The 23,633-nt window shown below is 62.0% G+C and overlaps 1 protein-coding gene across 1 annotated transcript; it reads right to left on the reverse strand.

The window, feature by feature from the left end:
- Window positions 1–4,697: 4,697 nt before the first annotated feature.
- Window positions 4,698–22,989, reverse strand: LOC134175996 (nck-associated protein 1-like; the record flags this gene model as incomplete). The annotated part of the gene is made up of 16 exons (XM_062642529.1): window positions 4,698–4,805; window positions 6,866–6,985; window positions 7,076–7,185; window positions 8,186–8,302; window positions 8,850–8,943; window positions 9,820–9,900; window positions 11,363–11,445; window positions 12,694–12,787; window positions 12,879–12,976; window positions 14,736–14,924; window positions 16,595–16,791; window positions 17,744–17,875; window positions 18,614–18,753; window positions 19,986–20,105; window positions 20,190–20,322; window positions 22,844–22,989. Coding segments are annotated over 16 exons (1,962 nt in total), but the record flags the coding sequence as incomplete, so codon positions are not given.
- Window positions 22,990–23,633: the final 644 nt, after the last annotated feature.

The following is a 23,633-nucleotide window of genomic DNA, read 5'->3' on the forward strand; positions in this document are numbered from 1 at the left end:
CAGGGGGAATTCCAACCCCTTCTGCCGGAGCGTGGAGCCGCTTCATTGGGATGCGCCCCCCCCCTTCCATATCGCGATAAAAGGGGGAGTTTGGGATAAAAGGGGGGGGGGGGCGGAATGGTCCCAAAAGGGGTCGGGAATGGTCCCAAAAGGGGTTGGGAATGGTCCCAAAAGGGGTCGGGAATGGCCCCAAAAGGGGTCGGGAATGGCCCCAAAAGGGGTCAGGAATGGTCCCAAAAGGGGTCGGGAATGGCCCCAAAAGGGGTCGGGAATGGTCCCAAAAGGGATCGGGAATGGTCCCAAAAGGGGTCGGGGATGGTCCCAAAAGGGATCGGGAATGGTCCCAAAAGGGATCGGGAATGGTCTCAAAAGGGGTCGGGAATGGTCCCAAAAGGGATCGGGAATGGTCCCAAAAGGGGTCGGGAATGGCCCCAAAAGGGGTCGGGAATGGTCCCAAAAGGGGTCGGGAATGGTCCCAAAAGGGGTCTGGAATGGTCCCAAAAGGGATCGGGAATGGTCCCAAAAGGGGTCGGGAATGGCCCCAAAAGGGATCGGGAATGGTCCCAAAAGGGGTCGGGAATGGTCCCAAAAGGGGTCGGGAATGGTCCCAAAAGGGGTCGGGAATGGTCCCAAAAGGGGTCGGGAATGGTCCCAAAAGGGATCGGGAATGGTCCCAAAAGGGGTCGGGAATGGTCCCAAAAGGGGTCGGGAATGGTCCCAAAAGGGGTCGGGAATGGTCCCAAAAGGGGTCGGGAATGGTCCCAAAAGGGGTCGGGAATGGTCCCAAAAGGGGTCGGGAATGGTCCCAAAAATGGTCCCAAAAGGGGTCGGGGATGGTCCCAAAAGGGATCGGGAATGGTCCCAAAAGGGGTCGGGAATGGTCCCAAAAGGGGTCGGGGATGGTCCCAAAAGGGGTCGGGAATGGTCCCAAAAGGGGTCGGGGATGGTCCCAAAAGGGGTCAGGAATGGCCCCAAAAGGGGTCGGGAATGGCCCCAAAAGGGGTCGGGAATGGTCCCAGAAGGGGTCAGGAATGGCCCCAAAAGGGGTCGGGAATGGTCCCAAAAGGGGTCAGGAATGGTCCCAAAAGGGATCGGGAATGGTCCTAAAATGCTTGGGTGCAGTTGGATGGGGTTGGGTGCAGTTGAAGATGTTTGGGTGCTGTTGGAGGTGGCATTCAATGGGGTTTGGGTGGCATTCAATGGGGTTTGGGTGCTGTTGGGAAGGGTTTGGGTGGCATTCAATGGGGTTTGGGTGCTGTTTGGGAAGGTTTGGGTGGCATTCAATGGGGTTTGGGTGCTGCCTGGAAGCGTTTGGGTGGCATTCAATGGGGTTTGGGTGCTGCCTGGAAGGGTTTTGGTGGCATTCAATGGGGTTTGGGTGCTGTTTGGAAGGGTTTGGGTGGCATTCAATGGGGTTTGGGTGCTGTTTGGAAGCGTTTGGGTGGCATTCAATGGGGTTTGGGTGGCATTCAGTGGGGTTTGGGTGCTGTTAGGAAGGGTTTGGGTGGCATTCAATGGGGTTTGGGTGCTGTTAGGAAGGGTTTGGGTGGCATTCAATGGGGTTTGGGTGCTGTTGGGAAGGGTTTGGGTGGCATTCAATGGGGTTTGGGTGGCATTCAGTGGGGTTTGGGTGCTGTTGGGAAGGGTTTGGGTGGCATTCAATGGGGTTTGGGTGCTGCCTGGAAGGGTTTGGGTGGCATTCAATGGGGTTTGGGTGCTGTTTGGAAGGGTATGGGTGGCATTCAATGGGGTTTGGGTGCTGTTTGGAAGGGTTTGCGTGGCATTCAATGGGGTTTGGGTGCTGTCTGGAAGGGTTTGGGTGGCATTCAATGGGGTTTGGGTGCTGTTTGGAAGGGTTTGGGTGGCATTCAATGGGGTTTGGGTGCTGTTTGGAAGGGTTTGGGTGGCATTCAATGGGGTTTGGGTGCTGTTGGGAAGGGTTTGGGTGGCATTCAATGGGGTTTGGGTGCTGTTGGAAGGGTTTGGGTGGCATTCAATGGATTTTGGGTGCTGTTTGGGTGCTGTTGGAAGGGTTTGGGTGGCATTCAATGGGGTTTGGGTGCAGTTTGGGTGCAGATGAAGCGGTTTGCGTGTAGTTGCATTTATTTGGGTGCAATTGATGGGGTTTGGGTGCAGACTGGGTGCAGTGTGGGTGCCATCGCAGGTACTTGGGTGCCATCGCAGGTACTTGGGTGCCATCGCAGGTACTTGGGTGCCGTCGCAGGTACTTGGGTGCCGTCGCAGGTACTTGGGTGCCGTCGCAGGTACTTGGGTGCCATTGCAGGTACTTGGGTGCCATCGCAGGTGCTTGGGTGCCATCGCAGGTACTTGGGTGCCATCGCAGGTATCCGGGTGCCATCGCAGGTATCCGGGTGCCATCGCAGGTACTTGGGTGCCATCGCAGGTACTTGGGTGCCATCGCAGGTATCCGGGTGCCGTCGCAGGTACTTGGGTGCCATCGCAGGTATCCGGGTGCCATCGCAGGTATCCGGGTGCCGTCGCAGGTACTTGGGTGCCATCGCAGGTATCCGGGTGCCATCGCAGGTACTTGGGTGCCATCGCAGGTGTCCGGGTGCCATCGCAGGTCTTTGGGTGCCATCGCAGGTACTTGGGTGCCATCGCAGGTACTTGGGTGCCATCGCAGGTGCAGGTCTTTGGGTGCCATCGCAGGTACTTGGGTGCCGTCGCAGGTACTTGGGTGCCATCGCAGGTACTTGGGTGCCATCGCAGGTACTTGGGTGCCGTCGCAGGTACTTGGGTGCCATCGCAGGTGCTTGGGTGCCATCGCAGGTACTTGGGTGCCATCGCAGGTACTTGGGTGCCGTCGCAGGTACTTGGGTGCCATTGCAGGTACTTGGGTGCCATCGCAGGTATCCGGGTGCCATCGCAGGTACTTGGGTGCCATTGCAGGTACTTGGGTGCCGTCGCAGGTACTTGGGTGCAGTCGCAGGTACTTGGGTGCCATCGCAGGTACTTGGGTGCAGTCGCAGGTACTTGGGTGCCATCGCAGGTACTTGGGTGCCAACGCAGGTATCCGGGTGCCATCGCAGGTCTTTGGGTGCCATCGCAGGTACTTGGGTGCCATCGCAGGTATCCGGGTGCCATCGCAGGTACTTGGGTGCCATCGCAGGTACTTGGGTGCCATCGCAGGTACTTGGGTGCCATCGCAGGTACTTGGGTGCCATCGCAGGTACTTGGGTGCCATCGCAGGTGCTTGGGTGCCATCGCAGGTACTTGGGTGCCATCGCAGGTATCCGGGTGCCATCGCAGGTACTTGGGTGCCATCGCAGGTACGTGGGTGCCATCGCAGGTATCCGGGTGCCATCGCAGGTACTTGGGTGCCATCGCAGGTGCTTGGGTGCCATCGCAGGTGCTTGGGTGCCGTCGCAGGTACTTGGGTGCCATCGCAGGTATCCGGGTGCCATCGCAGGTACTTGGGTGCCATCGCAGGTACTTGGGTTCCATCGCAGGTACTTGGGTGCCATCGCAGGTACTTGGGTGCCATCGCAGGTGCTTGGGTGCCATCGCAGGTACTTGGGTGCCATCGCAGGTACTTGGGTGCCATCGCAGGTATTTGGGTGCCGTCGCAGGTACTTGGGTGCCATCACAGATACTTGGGTGCCATCGCAGGTACTTGGGTGCCATCGCAGGTACTTGGGTGCCATCGCAGGTACTTGGGTGCCATCGCAGGTGCTTGGGTGCCATCGCAGGTGCTTGGGTGCCATCGCAGGTACTTGGGTGCCATCGCAGGTACTTGGGTGCCGTCGCAGGTACTTGGGTGCCATTGCAGGTACTTGGGTGCCATCGCAGGTATCCGGGTGCCATCGCAGGTACTTGGGTGCCATTGCAGGTACTTGGGTGCCGTCGCAGGTACTTGGGTGCAGTCGCAGGTACTTGGGTGCCATCGCAGGTACTTGGGTGCAGTCGCAGGTACTTGGGTGCCATCGCAGGTACTTGGGTGCCAACGCAGGTATCCGGGTGCCATCGCAGGTCTTTGGGTGCCATCGCAGGTACTTGGGTGCCATCGCAGGTACTTGGGTGCCATCGCAGGTACTTGGGTGCCATCGCAGGTACTTGGGTGCCATCGCAGGTACTTGGGTGCCATCGCAGGTGCTTGGGTGCCATCGCAGGTACTTGGGTGCCATCGCAGGTATCCGGGTGCCATCGCAGGTACTTGGGTGCCATCGCAGGTACTTGGGTGCCGTCGCAGGTACTTGGGTGCCATCGCAGGTACGTGGGTGCCACTTGGGTGCCATCGCAGGTACTTGGGTGCCATCGCAGGTGCTTGGGTGCCATCGCAGGTGCTTGGGTGCCGTCGCAGGTACTTGGGTGCCATCGCAGGTATCCGGGTGCCATCGCAGGTACTTGGGTGCCATCGCAGGTACTTGGGTTCCATCGCAGGTACTTGGGTGCCATCGCAGGTACTTGGGTGCCATCGCAGGTGCTTGGGTGCCATCGCAGGTACTTGGGTGCCATCGCAGGTACTTGGGTGCCATCGCAGGTACTTGGGTGCCGTCGCAGGTACTTGGGTGCCATCACAGATACTTGGGTGCCATCGCAGGTACTTGGGTGCCATCGCAGGTACTTGGGTGCCGTCGCAGGTACTTGGGTGCCATCGCAGATACTTGGGTGCCATCGCAGGTACTTGGGTGCCGTCGCAGGTACTTGGGTGCCATCGCAGGTCTTTGGGTGCCGCCTCATGGCTGGGTGCCCCTGGCGGCCGCGCTGCGGGCGCTGCGCAGGAGCGCTCCCGGGACGCAGGAGCGCAGCAGACGCGGGCTCACGAAGGGCGACTCCGCCTCCAGCTGGGGCAGGGACACAGAGAAACCCCCCCGGGACCCCCCCGTTGACACCCATTGACACCATTAACACCCATTAATTCCCATTAGCACCCATTGGCACCCATTGACACCCATTGACACCCCCTGGCACCCGTTAGCACCCGTTGACACCTATTAACACCATTAGCACCCATTGACACCCATTGACACCATTAACACCCATTAACGCCCATTAGCACCCGTTGACACACATTAGCACCCATTGACACCCATTAATGCCCATTAGCACCCATTGACACCCATTGACACCATTAACACCCATTAACGCCCATTAGCACCCATTGACACCCCCTGGCACCCCCTGGCACCCATTAGCACCCGTTGACACCCATTAGCACCCATTGGCACCTATTGACACCCATTGACACCCCCTGGCACCCATTAGCACCCGTTGACACCCATTAACACCATTAGCACCCATTGACACCCATTGACACCCATTAGCACCCGTTGACACCCATTAACACCATTAGCGCCCATTGACACCCATTAACACCCATTGACACCCATTAGCACCCATTAGCACCCATTGACACCCACTGACACCCATTAACACCCATTGACACCCATTAGCACCCGTTGACACCCATTAACACCATTAGCACCCATTGACACCCATTGACACCATTAACACCCACTGACACCCATTAGCACCCATTGACACCCACTGACACCCGTTAGCACCCATTGACACCCATTAACGCCCATTAGCACCCATTGACACCCATTGACACCCATTGACACCCATTAGCACCCGTTGACACCCATTAACCCCATTAGCACCCATTGACACCCATTAGCACCCATTGACACCCATTGACACCATTAACACACATTAACGCCCATTAGCACCCATTGACACCCATTAACACCCATTAGCACCCATTACCCATTGACACCCATTAACACCATTAACACCCATTAACACACATTAGCACCCATTGACACCCATTAACACCCATTAGCACCCATTGGCACCCACTGACACCCATTGACACCCCCTGGCACCCATTAGCACCCGTTGACACCCATTAACACCATTAGCACCCATTGACACCCATTGACACCATTAACACCCATTAACGCCCATTAGCACCCATTGACACCCATTGACACCCATTAACACCCATTGACACCCATTAGCACCCATTGACACCCATTAACATCCATTAGCACCCAGACACCCATTGACACCATTACCACCCATTACCACCCATTGACACCATTACCACCCCTTAGCACCCATTGACACCATTAGCACCCATTGACACCCATTGACACCCATTAGCACCCATTGACACGCATTGACACCCATTAGCAACCATTGACACCATTAGCTCCCCTTAGCACCCATTGACACCCATTGACACCATTACCACCCCTTAGCACCCATTGACACCATTACCACCCATTACCACCCATTGACACCATTACCACCCATTACCACCCATTGACACGCATTGACACCCATTAGCACCCATTGACACGCATTGACACCCATTACCACCCCTTAGCACCCATTGACACCATTACCACCCATTAGCACCCATTGACACCATTACCACCCATTAGCACCCATTGACACGCATTGACACCCATTACCACCCATTACCACCCATTGACACCATTACCACCCATTAGCACCCATTGACACGCATTGACACCCATTACCACCCATTGACACCCATTGACACCCATTAGCACCCATTAACACCCATTACCACCCACTGACACCATTAGCACCCCTTAGCACCCACTGACACCCATTAACGCCCATTAGCACCCCTTAGCACCCATTGACACCCCTTAGCACCCATTGACACGCATTGACACCCATTACCACCCATTGACACCATTACCACCCATTGACACCCATTGACACCCATTACCACCCATTGACACCATTAGCACCCCTTAGCACCCATTGACACCCATTAGCACCCATTGACACGCATTGACACCCATTACCACCCACTGACACCCATTACCACCCATTGACACCATTACCACCCCTTAGCACCCACTGCCACCCACTGCCCCCCCTTGGCACCCACCAGCTGCAGGAGCAGGGCGATGGAGTCGCGGCTCCGCGCCCGCACCCCCTCCGTGTCCTGCCCCAGCTGCACGAGGCTGCTGGAGGCCACCTAAGGGCGGACCCAGATCAGCTCCAGGGGGACAGGGACCCCATGGGTGCCCGGGGGTGGGGGTGCTGCAGCACCCATGGGTGCTCTCACCAGCAGGAAGTCCTTGAGGTGCCCCTCGATGTCCTCCTTGTGGAGGGTGAAGAGGGCGGCCGAGAGCTGGGCGATGGCCGTGGCCAGGCAGTGGAGGTTGCTGGGGGAGCCTGGGGGGGACATGGGGGGAGATGGGGTGGGGGGGGGTGGGGATGGGATGGGGGATGTGGGGATGGGGGTGGGGGGGGGGGAGATGGGGTGGGGGGAGATGGGGTGTGGGGGGGGGATGGGATGGGGGAGGTGGGGATGGGGGGAGATGGGGGGAGATGGGGGGGGATTGGGGCGGGGGATGGGGGGAGATGGGGGGGGTGGGGATGGGATGGGGGATGTGGGGTGTGGGGATGGGGGGAGATGGGGGGAGATGGGGTGGGGGGGGGATGTGGGGTGTGGGGATGGGGGGAGATGGGGTGGGGGGGTGTGGGGATGGGATGGGGGATGGGGGGTGTGGGGAGATGGGGTAGGGGGGGTGGGGATGGGGCGGTGGGGATGGGATGGGGGATGGGGGGAGATGGGGATGGGGGGAGATGGGGTGGGGGGGGGATGGGATGGGGGATGTGGGGATGGGGGGAGATGGGGGGGGAGATGGGGCGGGGGGATGGGGGGGAATGGGGGGTGTGGGGATGGGGGGAGATGGGGTGGGGGGGTGGGGATGGGATGGGGGATGTGGGGATGGAGGATATGGGATGGGGGGAGATGGGGATGTGGGGAGATGGGAGGGGAGATGGGGATGGGGGATGAGGGGATGGGGGATGCGGGGGATATGGGATTGGGGATATGGGGATGGGAGATGGGGATGGGATGGGGGAGGATGGGGATGGGAGATGTGGGGATGGGGGGAGATGGAATGGGGGGAGATGGGGATGGGGGAGATGGGACGGGAGATGGGGATGGGGGATATAGGATGGGGGGTGTAGGATGGGGGGAGATGGGGATGGGGAATATGTGGATGTGTGATGGAGGATGGGGGATGTGGGGACGTGGGGCCATGGGGCGCTGGGCTCTCAGGGTGAGTGGGGGGCCAGGCTGGGGCCAAGGGAAGCTCCGGGGCAGCGGTGAATGGGGTGCGCCGGGGGGTGCCCCATGGGGCCGTGGGGCCGGCCCTGCCCTCACCGTCCAGCTCGGGGCTGCAGGAGGATGTGGGGTCGGAGGCCAGCAGGGGCAGGGCCACGGCCACGAAGAGCAGGAGCAGGGAGCAGAGCTTGGACTGCTCCTCTGGGGAGGAACCAGCTGGGGGGGGACAGCGGGACCCCCATGGGGACATGGGGGGACACTGGGGCGGCACCCCCCGGTGGCACCCAGTGGTACCCAGAGGTAGCCAGTGGTACCCAGTGGTACCCAGTGATGCCCAGTGGCACCCAGTGGTACCCAGTGATGCCCAGTGGTACCCAGCAGCACCCAGCAGTACCCAGCAGCACCCAGTGGTACCCATCAGCACCCATCAGCACCCAGTGGTACCCAGCTGTACCCAATGATGCCCAGCAGTACCCAGCAGCACCCAGTGGTACCCAGCAGTGCCCAGTGATACCCATCAGAACTCAGTGATACCCAGCAGCACCCAGCAGCACCCAGCGGACCCCAGCAGCACCCAGGAGCACCCAGGAGCACCCAGCAGCACCCAGGAGCACCCAGGAGCACCCAGCAGCACCCAGCAGCACCCAGCAGCCCCCAGCAGCACCCAGCAGCACCCAGCAGCTCCAGCAGCACCCAGCAGCACCCAGCAGCACCCAGCAGCACCCAGCAGCACCCAGCAGCACCCAGCAGCACCCATCAGTACCGGTCTCTCTGCCAGCGAGGACATTGACCAGCGCGGGGTCCACCTCGCACGGGATGCCCGCAGCCGAGGCCAGCTCGAAGATGCTCAGGGTGACCTGAGGGGACAAAGGGGACGTGGGGGTCAGGGCTGGGGACCCATCCCCATCCCATCTCATCCCATCCCCATCCCCATCCCATCCCCATCCAAACCCCATCCCCATCCCCATCCCCATCCAAACCCCATCCCCATCCCATCCCCATCCCCATCCCCATCCCATTCCATCCCCATCCCATCCCCATCCACATCCCCATCCCCATCCCATTCCTCATCCCCACCCCATCCCCATCCCCTCCCCATCCCCATCCCATCCCCATCCACATCCCCATCCCCATCCCATTCCTCATCCCCATCCCATCCCCATCCAAACCCCATCCCCATCCCATCCCCATCCCATCCCATCCCCATCCCATCCCCATCCCATCCCCATCCCATCCCATCCCCCCCATCCCCATCCCCAGCCCCCTCCCCCTCCCCATCCCCATCCCATCCCCATCCCCATCCCATCCCCATCCCCATCCCCATCCCATCCCCATCCCCATCCCATCCCCATCCCATTCCCACCCCATTCCCCCCCGTATTCCCCATCCCCACCCCATTCCCCCCCATATTCCCCATCCCCACCCCATCCCCATCCCATCCCCATCCCCTCCCCATCCCCATCCCATCCGCACCCCATCCCATCCCCATCCCAGCCCCATCCCCAGCCCCATCCCCACCCCATCCCCATCCCCACCCCATCCCCATCCCCATCCCATCCCATCCCATCCCCATCCCATCCCCATCCCATCCCATCCCATCCCATCCCATCCCATCCCATCCCATCCCCATCCCATCCCATCCCCATCCCATCCCCATCCCATCCCAACCCCATCCCATCCCCATCCCCATCCCATCCCCATCCCATCCCCATCCCATCCCCATCCCATCCCACCTGGATGTCGGTCTCTGGGGTCACAGTATCCATCAGGCACTCAATGGGGCCCATCAGGAAGGGGCAGTGCTGGGACAGGACCTGCGGAGGGAAGGGGGATGCTCCATAGGGTGCGGGGTCCCATGGGTGGTGCTGCCATGGCTGAGGGCTCCATCACTGGAGGTCCCATGGGTGTGGGTCTCATGGGTGAGGTCCTGTGGGTTGGGGGTCCCATGGGTTGGGGGTCCCATGGTTGGGGTCCTATGGGTTGGGGGTCCAATGGGTTGGGGGTCCCATGGTTGAGGTCCTGTGGATTGGGGGTCCCTTGGGTTGGGGGCTCCATGGGTTGGGGATCCCATAGTTGAGGTCCTATGGGTTGGGTATCCCATGGGTTGGGGTCCTATGGGTTGGGTATCCCATGGGTTGGGGGTCCCATGGGTTGGGGGTCCCATGGTTGAGTTCCTATGGGTTGGGTATCCCATGGGTTGGGGGTCCCTTGGGTTGGGGGTCTCTTGGTTGAGGTCCTGTGGGTTGGGGGTCCCTTGGGTTGGGGGTCCCATGGTTGAGGTCCTGTGGGTTGGGGGTCCCTTGGGTTGGGGGTCTCATGGTTGAGGTCCTGTGGTTTGGGGGTCCCATGGGTGTGGGTCTCATGGTTGAGGTCCTGGGGGTTGGGGGTCCCTTGGGTTGGGGGTCTCATGGTTGAGGTACTGGGGGTTGGGTTCCCTTGGGTTGGGGGTCCCATGGGTTGGCGGTCCCATGGTTGAGTTCCTATGGGTTGGGTATCCCATGGGTTGGGGGTCCCATGGTTGAGTTCCTATGGGTTGGGGGTCCCATGGGTTGGGGGTCCCATGGTTGAGGTCCTGTGGGTTGGGGGTCCCTTGGGTTGGGGGCTCCATGGGTTGGGGATCCCATAGTTGAGGTCCTATGGGTTGGGTATCCCATGGGTTGCGGGTCCCATGGGTTGGGGGTCCCATGGTTGAGGTCCTGTGGGTTGGGGGTCCCATGGGTTGGGGGTCCCATGGGTTGGGGGTCCCATGGTTGAGGTCCTATGGGTTGGGTATCCCATGGGTTGGGGGTCCCATGGGTTGGGGGTCCCATGGGTTGGGGATCCCATAGTTGAGGTCCTATGGGTTGGGTATCCCATGGGTTGCGGGTCCCATGGGTTGGGGGTCTCATGGTTGAGGTCCTGTGGGTTGGGTGTCCCATGGGTTGGGGGTCCAATGGGTTGGGGGTCCCATGGTTGAGGTCCTGTGGGTTGGGGGTCCCGTGGGTTGGGTGTCCCATGGTTGAGTTCCTATGGGTTGGGGGTCCCATGGTTGAGGCAACCATAGTTGAGGATCCCATTGTTGGGGGTCCCATGGGTTAGGGGTCCTATAGTTGGTGGTCCCACGCCTTGATGGTCCCATGGGTTGGAGATCCCATTGTTGGGGGTCCCATGGTTGAGGCACCCATAGAGTGGGGTTCCCATGGGTTGGGGGTCCCATTGTTGGGGGTCCCGTGGTTGAGGCACCCATAGCTGGGGTGCCATGGGGGGGGGGGATCCCATGGGGGGGGGGGCACCCACCTCCCGCAGGCCCTGCTGGGCCAGGGCGCGGAAGCTCAGGATCTCGCCGATGATGATCATGCGCTTCAGGACGTTCTCGGCCGCTGCAGGACACACGTGTACACGTATGTACATGTATGTACATGTATGAACACGTATGTACAGGTATGAACACGTATGTACAAGTATGAACACGTATGTACATGTATGTACAGGTATGAACATGGATGTAGAGGTATGAACACGTATGTACATGTATGAACATGTATGTACAGGTATGTACATGTATGAACACGTATGTACACTTATGAACACGTATGTACATGTATGAACATGTATGTACACATATGTGTATATACGTACACGTATGTACATGTACGTACACGTATGTACAAGTACATACAGGTATGCACACGCATGTACATATATGTAGATGGATGTACACATAGTACAGGTATGTACATGTATGTACACATATGTACATGTATGTATACATATGCACATGTATGAACATGTATGTACAGGTATGAACACATATGTACATGTATGAACATGTATTAGAGGTATGTACATGTATGAACATGTATGTACACGTATGTATACATACGTACACATATGTACATTTATGTACACGTACATACACGTATGTACACGTATGCACACGTATGTAGATGTATGTACACGTATGTACATGTAGTACAGGTATGTACATGTATGTACACGTATGTACATGTATGTATACGTATGCACCTGTATGAACATCTATGTACACACATGCACACACACATGTACACACATGCACACACACATGTACACGTACACACACACATGTACACGTACACACACACACATGTACATGTACACACACACGTACACACATGTACACACATGTACACACACGTACACACACACACACATGTACACACACACATGTACACACACACAGGTACACACATGTACATGTACACACACATGTACACACATGTACACACATGTACACACACACACACGTCTCACATGTACATGCACACACATGTACACGTACACACATGTACACACATGTACATGTACACGTGCACACACACACATGTACACACATGTACACGTACACACACATGTACACACACATGTACACACACACACATGTACACACACACACATGTACACACATGTACACACACATGTACACACATGTACATGTACACACATGTACATGTACACACATGTACACGTATACACACACACACACATGTACACACACACACACACATGTACACACACACACATGTACACACATGTACACACATGTACACACATGTACATGTACACGTGCACACACACACACGTCTCACATGTGAGCCGCGGCAGCAGGTCCCCCACGTCCCCGGGCCGGCGGCAGCGGGCGCGCAGCTGCAGCAGCACGTCCATGTTCTGCACCACCAGTTTCTGCGGGCACAGCGGGGGCCGGTGGCACCGCGCCGCTCCCGCCGCCCCTCCGGAGCCCGAGCCCGGCCCCAGCGGCGGGACCCAGCCCCACCTGGAGCTCGGAGAGCTGCGAGCCCACGTGCCACAGCAGGTTGGCGCTCAGGAACTGCATCCCGTAGGGACCGAGGAGCTCGGCGAGGGCCCGCATCTCTGGGGGGGGGGAACATGGACAAGGATGGATGGGGATGGGGATGGGGATGGGGATGGGGATGGATGGGGATGGGGACAAGGATGGATGGGGATGGGGACAGGAAAGGGGACAATAATAGATGGGGATGGGGATGGGGATAGATGGGGATGGGGACAAGGATGGATGGGGATGGGTACAGGAAAGGGGACAATAATGGATGGAGATGGATGGGGATGGGGATGGGGATTGGGATGGGGATGGGGATGGGGATTGGGATGGGTACAGGAAAGGGGACAATAATGGATGGAGATGAGGATGAGGATGGGGATGGGGATGGGGATGGATGAGGATGGGTACAGGAAAGGGGACAATAATGGATGGAGATGGGGATGGGGATGAGGATGGGGATGGGGATGGGGATGGATGGGGATGGGGACAAGGATGGATGGGGATGGGGACAGGAAAGGCGACAAGGATGGATGGGGATGGATGGGGATGGGGATGGGGACAGGAAAGGGGACAATAATAGATGGGGATGGGGATGGGGATAGATGGGGATGGGGACAAGGATGGATGGGGATGGGTACAGGAAAGGGGACAATAATGGATGGAGATGAGGATGGGGATGGGGATGGATGGGGATGGATGGGGACAAGGATGGGACATGGATGGGCACAGGAATGGGGACAAGCATGGGGACGGGGACAAGGATGGGGACAGGGATGGGGACAGGGACAAGGATGGGGATGGGCATGGGCATGGGGACAAGGATGGGAACAAAGATGAATGGAGACAAGAACAGGGACAAGGATGGATGGAGACAAGAATAGGGATAAAGACGGAAGGGACAAGGATGGATGGGGCTAGGGATGGAGACAAGGATGGGGACGGGAACAAGAATGGGGACAGGGAGGGGGACAAGGATGGAGACAAGGATCGATGGGGGCAAGTATGGGGACAGGGATGGATGGGAACAAGGAGGTGAGGAAAGGATGGATGGGGACAGGGATGGGGACAGGGATGGATGGGAACAACAGTGGGGATAGGGATGGATGGGGACAGGGAGGTGAGGAAAGGATGGATGGGGACAGGGATGGATGGGAACAATGGGGATAGGGATGGGGACAGGGATGGATGGGGACAATAATGGGGATAGGGATGGATGGGAACAATGGGGACAGGGATGGGGACAGGGATGGATGGGAACAATGGGGACAGGGATGGGGACAAGGATGGATGGGAACAATGGGGACAGGGATGGATGGGAACAATGGGGATAGGGATGGGGACAGGGATGGATGGGGACAACAATGGGGACAGGGATGGATGGGAACAATGGGGACAGGGATGGGGACAGGGATGGATGGGAACAATGGGGATAGGGATGGGGACAGGGATGGATGGGGACAATGGGGACAGGGATGGGGACAAGGATGGATGGGAACAATGGGGACAGGGATGGGGACAGGGATGGATGGGAACAATGGGGACAGGGATGGGGACAAGGATGGATGGGAACAATGGGGACAGGGATGGATGGGAACAATGGGGACAGGGATGGATGGGAACAATGGGGATAGGGATGGGGACAGGGATGGATGGGGACAAGGAGGTGAGGAAAGGATGGATGGGGACAGGGATGGATGGGGACAATGGGGCCAGGGATGGGGACAGGGATGGATGGGGACAATGGGGACAAGGAGATGGGGACAGGCACAGGGATGGGGACACCACCGCACATCCATGGGGCGATGCCCCCCCCCCCCCCCAGCCCCACACCGGTCACATCCGAGAACTCAGCAGGGTTGAAGCCGAGCTCCCCCTGGCCCTGCCCCACGGCGAACGCCTGCATGGAGGGGGCCAGGACCACGGCGCCGGTGCTGGCCGGGCGCAGCAGAGCCTCCAGGTACCTGCAAGGGGGCCGCGGGCTCAGGCAGCATCGCCCCCAGCCCGGCTCCATCCCCGAGCCTGAGGCTTTCCATAGGGGTCTTGGGCCCCATCCCTGGCCCCATTGGATATGGGGCAGGGCGGGGGGGGGATTGGAGCATCCTGGTCTGATGGAAGAGGTTGAACACTTGGATGTGCCCACGGGAGCGGGTTGCGTGCCCCACATCACCCCTGGGTATGGGGCAGGACCCCCAGCCATGGGGCAGGACCCACAGCCATGGGGCAGGACCCACAGCCATGGGGCAGGGCCTACCGGGCATGGGGCAGGACCCACAGGCATGGGGCAGGACCCACCACAGGCATGGGGCAGGACCCCCAGCCGTGGGGCAGGACCCACCACAGCCATGGGGCAGGACCCACCACAGCCATGGGGCAGGACCCACAGCCATGGGGCAGGACCCACCACAGCCATGGGGCAGGACCCACCACAGCCATGGGGCAGGACCCACAGCCATGGGGCAGGACCCACCACAGCCATGGGGCAGGACCCCCAGCCGTGGGGCAGGACCCACCACAGCCATGGGGCAGGACCCACCACAGCCATGGGGCAGGACCCACCACAGCCGTGGGGCAGGACCCACCACAGCCATGGGGCAGGACCCCCAGCCCTGGGGCAGGACCCACCACAGCCATGGGGCAGGACCCACCACAGCCATGGGGCAGGACCCAGCCCACAGCCGTGGGGCAGGACACCACAGCCATGGGGCAGGACCCCCACAGCCATGGGGCAGGACCCCCAGCCGTGGGGCAGGACCCCCAGCCATGGGGCAGGACCCCCAGCCATGGGGCAGGACCCCCAGCCATGGGGCAGGACCCACCACAGCCATGGGGCAGGACCCACAGCCATGGGGCAGGACCCCCAGCCATGGGGCAGGACCCCCAGCCGTGGGGCAGGACCCACCACAGCCGTGGGGCAGGACCCACAGCCATGGGGCAGGACCCACCACAGCCATGGGGCAGGACCCACCACAGCCATGGGGCAGGACCCACCACAGCCGTGGGGCAGGACCCACCACAGCCATGGGGCAGGACCCACCACAGCCGTGGGGCAGGACCCACCACAGCCATGGGGCAGGACCCACAGCCATGGGGCAGGACCCACAGCCATGGGGCAGGACCCACCACAGCCATGGGGCAGGACCCACCACAGCCATGGGGCAGGACCCCCAGCCGTGGGGCAGGACCCACCACAGCCATGGGGCAGGACCCACAGCCATGGGGCAGGACCCACCACAGCCATGGGGCAGGACCCACCACAGCCATGGGGCAGGACCCACCACAGCCGTGGGGCAGGACCCACAGCCATGGGGCAGGACCCCCAGCCATGGGGCAGGACCCCCAGCCATGGGGCAGGACCCACCACAGCCATGGGGCAGGACCCACAGCCATGGGGCAGGACCCACCACAGCCATGGGGCAGGACCCACCACAGCCATGGGGCAGGACCCACCACAGCCATGGGGCAGGACCCCCAGCCATGGGGCAGGACCCCCAGCCGTGGGGCAGGACCCACCACAGCCATGGGGCAGGACCCCCAGCCGTGGGGCAGGACCCACCACACCCACAGACATGGGGCAGGACCCACCACAGCCATGGGGCAGGAGCCCCAGCCATGGGGCAGGACCCACAGCCATGGGGCAGGACCCCCAAGGCATGGGGCAGGACCCACCACAGCCATGGGGCAGGACCCACCACAGGCATGGGGCAGGACCCACCGGGGCTGCGTCTGCTGCAGGAGGACGCTGCGGATGAGGCGCCCCGGGTCCAAGCCCAGCACCCGGCCCCAGGTCTGGATGGAGCCCACGTAGGAGCGGAGCCCAGCCAGGACCTCCGAGGGCCGGGTCACATCCTGGGTGCTTTGGTTGTAGCCTGCCAGGGCCACGATGGCTCTGTGGGGATGGGGATGGATGGGGATGGGATGGGGTGGGGATGGGGATGGGATGGGGATGGGGATGGGGAGGGGGATGGGGAAGGGATGGGGATGGGATGGGATGGGGATGGGGGGGTGGGGATGGGATGGGGATGGGGGATGGGGATGGGGGTGGGGATGGGGTGGGGATGGGGTCAGGATGGGGGTGGGATGGGTGGGGATTTGGATGGGGATGGGGGTGGGGATGGGGGTTGGGATGGGGTGGGATGGGAGGGGGATGGGGGTGGGATGGGGATGGGGGGGGTTGGGGGGGGGATGGGATGGGGGGGATGGGGATGGGGGGATGGGGGGGATGGGGATGGGATGGGGATGGGATGGGGGGGATGGGGGGGTGGGGATGGGATGGGGATGGGGATGGGGTGGGATGGGGATGGGGATGGGGATGGGATGGGGATGGGGATGGGATGGGATGGGGATGGGGATGGGGATAACGGGATGGGGATGGGGATAACGGGATGGGGATGGGGATGGGATGGGGATGGGACGGGGATGGGGATGGGAAGGGGATCGGAGGGGGATCCGATTGGATGGGGATGGGGATGGGGATGGGGATGGGGATGGGAATGGGATGGGGATGGGGATGGGGTGGGGATGGGGTGGGAATGGGATGGGGATGGGGTGGGGATGGGGATGGGATGGGGTGGGGTGGGGATGGGGATGGGGTTGGGGATGGGGATGGGATGGGGATGGGGATGGGATGGGGATGGGGATGGGGATGGGGTGGGGATGGGGATGGGGATGGGGATGAGGAGGGGATGGGATGGGGATGGGGTGGGGATGGGGATGGGGATGGGGTGGGGATGGGGATGGGATGGGGATGGGATGGGATGGGGTGGGGATGGGATGGGGTGGGGATGGGGATGCCCAAGGGCCGCAGTTGGGTCCCCCCCTGGCCACGGTTCGGTCCCCACCGGCTGAGCCGGGTCTCCAGGTGCCGGGCCAGGTACTCCCCCGGGGTCACCGTGTGCTCAAAGACGCTGAAGGCGGGAGCGTGGCCGAAGCTCCGGGACAGCTCGGACAGGGCCTGGTGCAGTTTGTCCAGGCTGGGGGAGGGACAGGAGCCGTGGGGCACGGACAGCCCCATGGCACAGCCCCATGGCACAGACCCACGGGCACAGCCCCATGGCACAGCCCCATGGGCACAGCCCCATGGCACAGCCCCATGGACACAGCCCCATGGGCACAGCCCCATGGCACAGCCCCATGGCACAGCCCCATGGACACAGCCCCATGGCACAGCCCCATGGACACAGCCCCATGGGCACAGCCCCATGGCACAGCCCCATGGCACAGCCCCATGGCACAGCCCCATGGGCACAGCCCCATGGCACAGCCCCACGGGCACAGCCCCATGGGCACAGCAGGGCCTCACGGCACCAAGCGGTCATCCCCAATGTCTGGTACCCATCAGCTCCTCTCCATCCCCAATGTCTGGTACCCACTATCCCCTCTCCATCCCCAGTGCCTGGGGCCCACCAGCTCCCATCCATCCCCGGTGCCTGGTACCCACCATCCCATGTCCATCCCCACCAGCCCTTGTCCATCCCCACCATCCCCTCTCCATCCCCACCATCCCCTCTCCATCCCCTCTCCATCCCCTCCATCCCCTCTCCATCCCCTCTCCATCCCCTCTCCATCCCCTCCATCCCCTCTCCATCCCCTCTCCATCCCCTCCATCCCCTCTCCATCCCCTCTCCATCCCCTCTCCATCCCCTCTCCATCCCCTCTCCATCCCCTCTCCATCCCCTCCATCCCTCCCCTTGCCCCCCGGTGCCCCTCACTTGGTGCTCAGGCTCCGGTCCCTCCTCTTGCTCTCAGCCCCGGGTTTCTCCCTCTGGGTCTCCCCTTTCTTGGCTCCTTGCTTGAGGCTCTTCTTGCCCCGGGCCTTGCTGAGGGAGGATGCGCAGTGCTTGGGCAGCAGCTGAGGGATGTGGGGCAGGGTTACAGCAGGGCAGGGCCCGAACGGGACCTCCAGGACCTCCCCTGCCCCATTCCCACCCATCGCGATCGCCATGGGGACCACGGGGCTCCAAGAGGATGCAAGGATGGGGAGAGGGATGGGGAGAGGATGGAGACGAGGATGGAGGGGGGAGAGAATAGGGATAAGGATGGGGATGGGGATGGATGGGGACAAGGAGATGGGGAAGAGGATGGGGACAAGGATGGATGGGGACAGGGATGGATGGGAACAAGAAAATGGGGACAAGGATGGATGGGGACAGGGATGGGAATGGGGATAAGGACAGGGACAAGGATGGATGGGGACAGGGATGGGGACAAGGATGGTTGGGAACAAGGACAGGAACAAGGATGGATGGGGACAAGAATAGGGATAAGGATGGATGGGGATAGGGATGGAGACAAAGATGGGGATGGGGGAAGGATGGGGACAAGGATGGATGAGGACAGGGATGGGAACAAGGATGGGGACAGGGATGGATGGGGACAAGGATGGGAATGGGGATAAGGACAGGGACAAGGATGGATGGGGACAAGGATGGATGGGGACAGGGATGGATGGGGACAAGGATGGATGGGGACAAGGATGGGGACAGGGATGGATGGGAACAAGGATGGGGACAAGGATGGATGGGAACAAGGACAGGAACAAGGATGGATGGGGACAAGAATAGGGATAAGGATGGATGGGGATAGGGATGGAGACAAGAAGGAGAGACAAGGATGGATGGGGACAAGGATGGGGACAAGGATGGGGACAAGGATGGATGGGGACAGGGATGGGGACAGGGATGGGGACAAGAATGGACGGGGCCCAAACAGGGACAAGGATGGATGGGAACAAGAACAGGGATAAGGATGGATGGGGACAAGGATGGGGACAGGGATGGGGACAGGGATGGATGGGAACAAGAACAGGGACAAGGATGGATGGGGAATGGGGACAAGGACAAGGAGGGACAAGGATGGATGGGGACAAGAGAACGCAGAGCCCCCAAAGGCCGTGGACACCCTGGAGCCCAGAGGGTGCCGGGAAGGCCTCGGCCGGAGCAGCTTTGGCTGCCCCATCCCCGCCCCATAGAACAGGAGGAGCTTTGAGGCTCTTCCCAACACCCAGCCCTCGATCCCATGGTCCCGAAGGGCCCAGGGAGGCCCCGAGGCCACCCAAGCCCCCAAGGGTGCTGCTGGCCCCACCTGCTCGCTGAGCTTGTGCTGCTCAGCGCAAGCATCCAGGATGCAGGAGCTGGCGCGGCGAGCCATCTCCTCCAGGTACCCATCGCACATCCCTAGGGCTGCTGCCTTCAGCTGGGGATGCTGCAATGGGAGATGGATGGGTCCAGAGTGGGATGTGGGTCCGGACCCCCCCCCCCCATAGCATCCCCATGGGCAGGATCCCACCTCCTCGGGGCACATGGGGTGGAGGCAGCGGGAGAAGTGGCTGCAGAGCAAGGGGAAGGCGATGCTGTAGCGGAGCATGGAGGGCTCGGCCAGGGTGGACAGGAACAACTTCTCCATGGGGCGAGGAAAGAAGCTGCAAAAGGGGGGGAAGGAATGGGGTGGGGTGGGAATGGGGTGGGAATGGGGTGGGAATGGGGCAGAGATGGGGTGGGAATGGGGTGGGAGATGGGGCAGGAATGGGGTGGGAATGGGGCAGGGATGGGGTGGGAATGGGGTGGGAGATGGGGCAGGGATGGGGTGGGAATGGGGCAGGAATGGGGTGGGAGATGGGGCAGGGATGGGGTGGGAATGGGGTGGGAGATGGGGTGGGAATGGGGTGGGAATGGGGTGGGAATGGGGTGGGAATGGGGCAGGGATGGGGTGGGAATGGGGTGAGAATGGGGTGGGAATGGGGTGGGAGATGGGGCAGGAATGGGGTGGGAGATGGGGTGGGAATGGGGTGGGAGATGGGGCAGGGATGGGGTGGGAATGGGGTGGGAGATGGGGCAGGAATGGGGTGGGAATGGGGCAGGGATGGGGTGGGAATGGGGCAGGGATGGGACAGGAACGGGTCAGGAATGGGTCAGGAATGGGGCAGGAACGGGGCATGGGGCAGGAATGGGGCAGGAATGGGTGCAGGAATGGGTCAGGACTGGGGCAGGAACGGGGCAGGAATCCCTCAGGAATGGGGCAGGAACGGGGCAGGAATGGGGCCACCCGGGGCAGGGGCCCCAGGAATGGGGCAGGAGGAATGGGGCACCCCAGGAATGGGGCAGGAATGGGTCAGGAATGGGGCAGGAATGGGGCAGGAATGGGGCAGGAATGGGGCAGGAATGGGGCAGGAATGGGGCAGGAATGGGACAGGAACGGGTCAGGAATGGGACAGGAATGGGGCAGGAATGGGGGACGGGGCAGGCTATGGGGCAGGAGGCAGGAATGGGACCCCAGGAATGGGGCAGGAGGTGATGGGGCCATGGGGCAGCTATGGGGCAGGAGGGGCAGGATGGGGCCTCATCCATGGGGCAGGAGGGCAGGAATGGGCCAGGAATCAGGAATGGGGCAGGAGGCGATGGGGCCTCATCCATGGGGCAGGAGGCGATGGGGGCCATCCATGGGGCAGGAGGCGATGGGGCCGCCCCGCTATGGGGCAGGAGGCGATGGGGCCTCATCCATGGGGCAGGAGGCGATGGGGGCCATCCATGGGGCAGGAGGCGATGGGACCCCCGCTATGGGGCAGGAGGCGATGGGACCCCCGCTATGGGGCAGGAGGCGATGGGGCCCCATCCATGGGGCAGGAGGTGATGGGACCCCCCCGCTATGGGGCAGGAGGCGATGGGGCCACCCCGCCATGGGGCAGGAGGCGATGGGACCCCCACTATGGGGCAGGAGGCGATGGGACCCCCGCTATGGGGCAGGAGGCGATGGGGGCCCATCCATGGGGCAGGAGGCGATGGGACCCCCCCGCTATGGGGCAGGAGGCGATGGGGCCTCATCCATGGGGCAGGAGGCGATGGGACCCCCGCTATGGGGCAGGAGGCGATGGGGCCTCATCCATGGGGCAGGAGGCGATGGGACCCCCGCTATGGGGCAGGAGGCGATGGGACCCCCGCTATGGGGCAGGAGGTGATGGGGCCGCCCCGCTATGGGGCAGGAGGCGATGGGACCCCCGCTATGGGGCAGGAGGCGATGGGACCCCCGCTATGGGGCAGGAGGTGATGGGGCCACCCCGCTATGGGGCAGGAGGCGATGGGGCCTCATCCATGGGGCAGGAGGCGATGGGGCCACCCCGCCATGGGGCAGGAGGCGATGGGACCGCCCCGCCATGGGGCAGGAGGCGATGGGACCCCCGCTATGGGGCAGGAGGCGATGGGGCTGCCCCGCTATGGGGCAGGAGGCGATGGGACCCCCGCTATGGGGCAGGAGGCGATGGGACCCCCGCTATGGGGCAGGAGGCGATGGGGCTGCCCCGCTATGGGGCTGGCACCCCCGCTATGGGGCAGGAGGCGATGGGACCCCCGCTATGGGGCAGGAGGCGATGGGACCCCCGCTATGGGGCAGGAGGCGATGGGACCTGCGCTATGGGGCAGGAGGCGATGGGACCCCCGCTATGGGGCAGGAGGCGATGGGACCCCCGCTATGGGGCAGGAGGCGATGGGACCCCCGCCATGGGGCAGGAGGCGATGGGACCCCCGCCATGGGGCAGGAGGTGATGGGGGCCCATCCATGGGGCAGGAGGCGATGGGACCCCCGCTATGGGGCAGGAGGCGATGGGACCCCCGCCATGGGGCAGGAGGCGATGGGACCCCCGCCATGGGGCAGGAGGCGATGGGACCCCCGCTATGGGGCAGGAGGCGATGGGACCCCCGCTATGGGGCAGGAGGCGATGGGGCTGCCCCGCTATGGGGCAGGAGGCGATGGCACCCCCGCTATGGGGCAGGAGGCGATGGGACCCCCGCTATGGGGCAGGAGGCGATGGGACCCCCGCTATGGGGCAGGAGGCGATGGGGGCCCATCCATGGGGCAGGAGGCGATGGGACCCCCCCGCTATGGGGCAGGAGGCGATGGGACCCCCGCTATGGGGCAGGAGGCGATGGGACCCCCGCCATGGGGCTCACCAGAGGTCGGAGAGGTCGGAGACCTCGTCCAGGAGCTGGGGCAGGGAGTCCAGGAGCTTGGTGCGGAACACGACGGCGCTCAGGGCCCCAGCCACGGCCGCGACGGAGCCCGGAGGCAACGCGGCCCCAGAGACGCTCGTGTAGGCCTGGGGGGAGGGATGGGGATGGGGGGATGGGGATGGGATCAAGGATGGGGGTGGGGGTGGGGATGGGGGGGGGGGGATGGGGGGGGGATGGGGATGGGACAAGGATGGAGATGGGGAGGGGATGGGGGGGATGGGGAGAGAGGAACGGGATGGGATAGGGTTGGGGTGGGGATGGGGATGGGAACAAGGATGGAGATGGGGATGGGATGGGGATGGGGATGGGGTGGGGATGGGGATGGGGATGGGGATGGGGATGGGGATGGGACAAGGATGGAGATTGGGATGGGGACAGGGACAAGGAGAGGGAAAGGGATGGGGAGAGAGGAAGGGGATGGGGACAGGGATGGGACAAGGATGGGGATGGGGATGGGGACAGGGACAAGGATGGAGATTGGGATGGGGAGAGAGGAAGGGGATGGGGACAGGGATGGAGATTGGGATGGGGAGAGGGATGGGACAAGGATGGGGATGGGGATGGGACAAGGATGGGGATTGCAATGGGGATGGGAACAAGGATGGGGATGGGAATGGGGATGGGACAAGGATGGAGATTGGGATGGGGACAGGGACAAGGAGACGGAAAGGGATGGGGGGAGAGGAAGGGGATGGGGACAGGGATGGAGATTGGGATGGGGACAGGGATG

Source organism: Pezoporus occidentalis, unplaced genomic scaffold, assembly GCF_034315485.1.
Source record: "Pezoporus occidentalis ecotype Australia unplaced genomic scaffold, CSIRO_AGI_Poc_V1 ctg719, whole genome shotgun sequence".
NCBI lineage: Eukaryota > Metazoa > Chordata > Aves > Psittaciformes > Psittacidae > Pezoporus > Pezoporus occidentalis.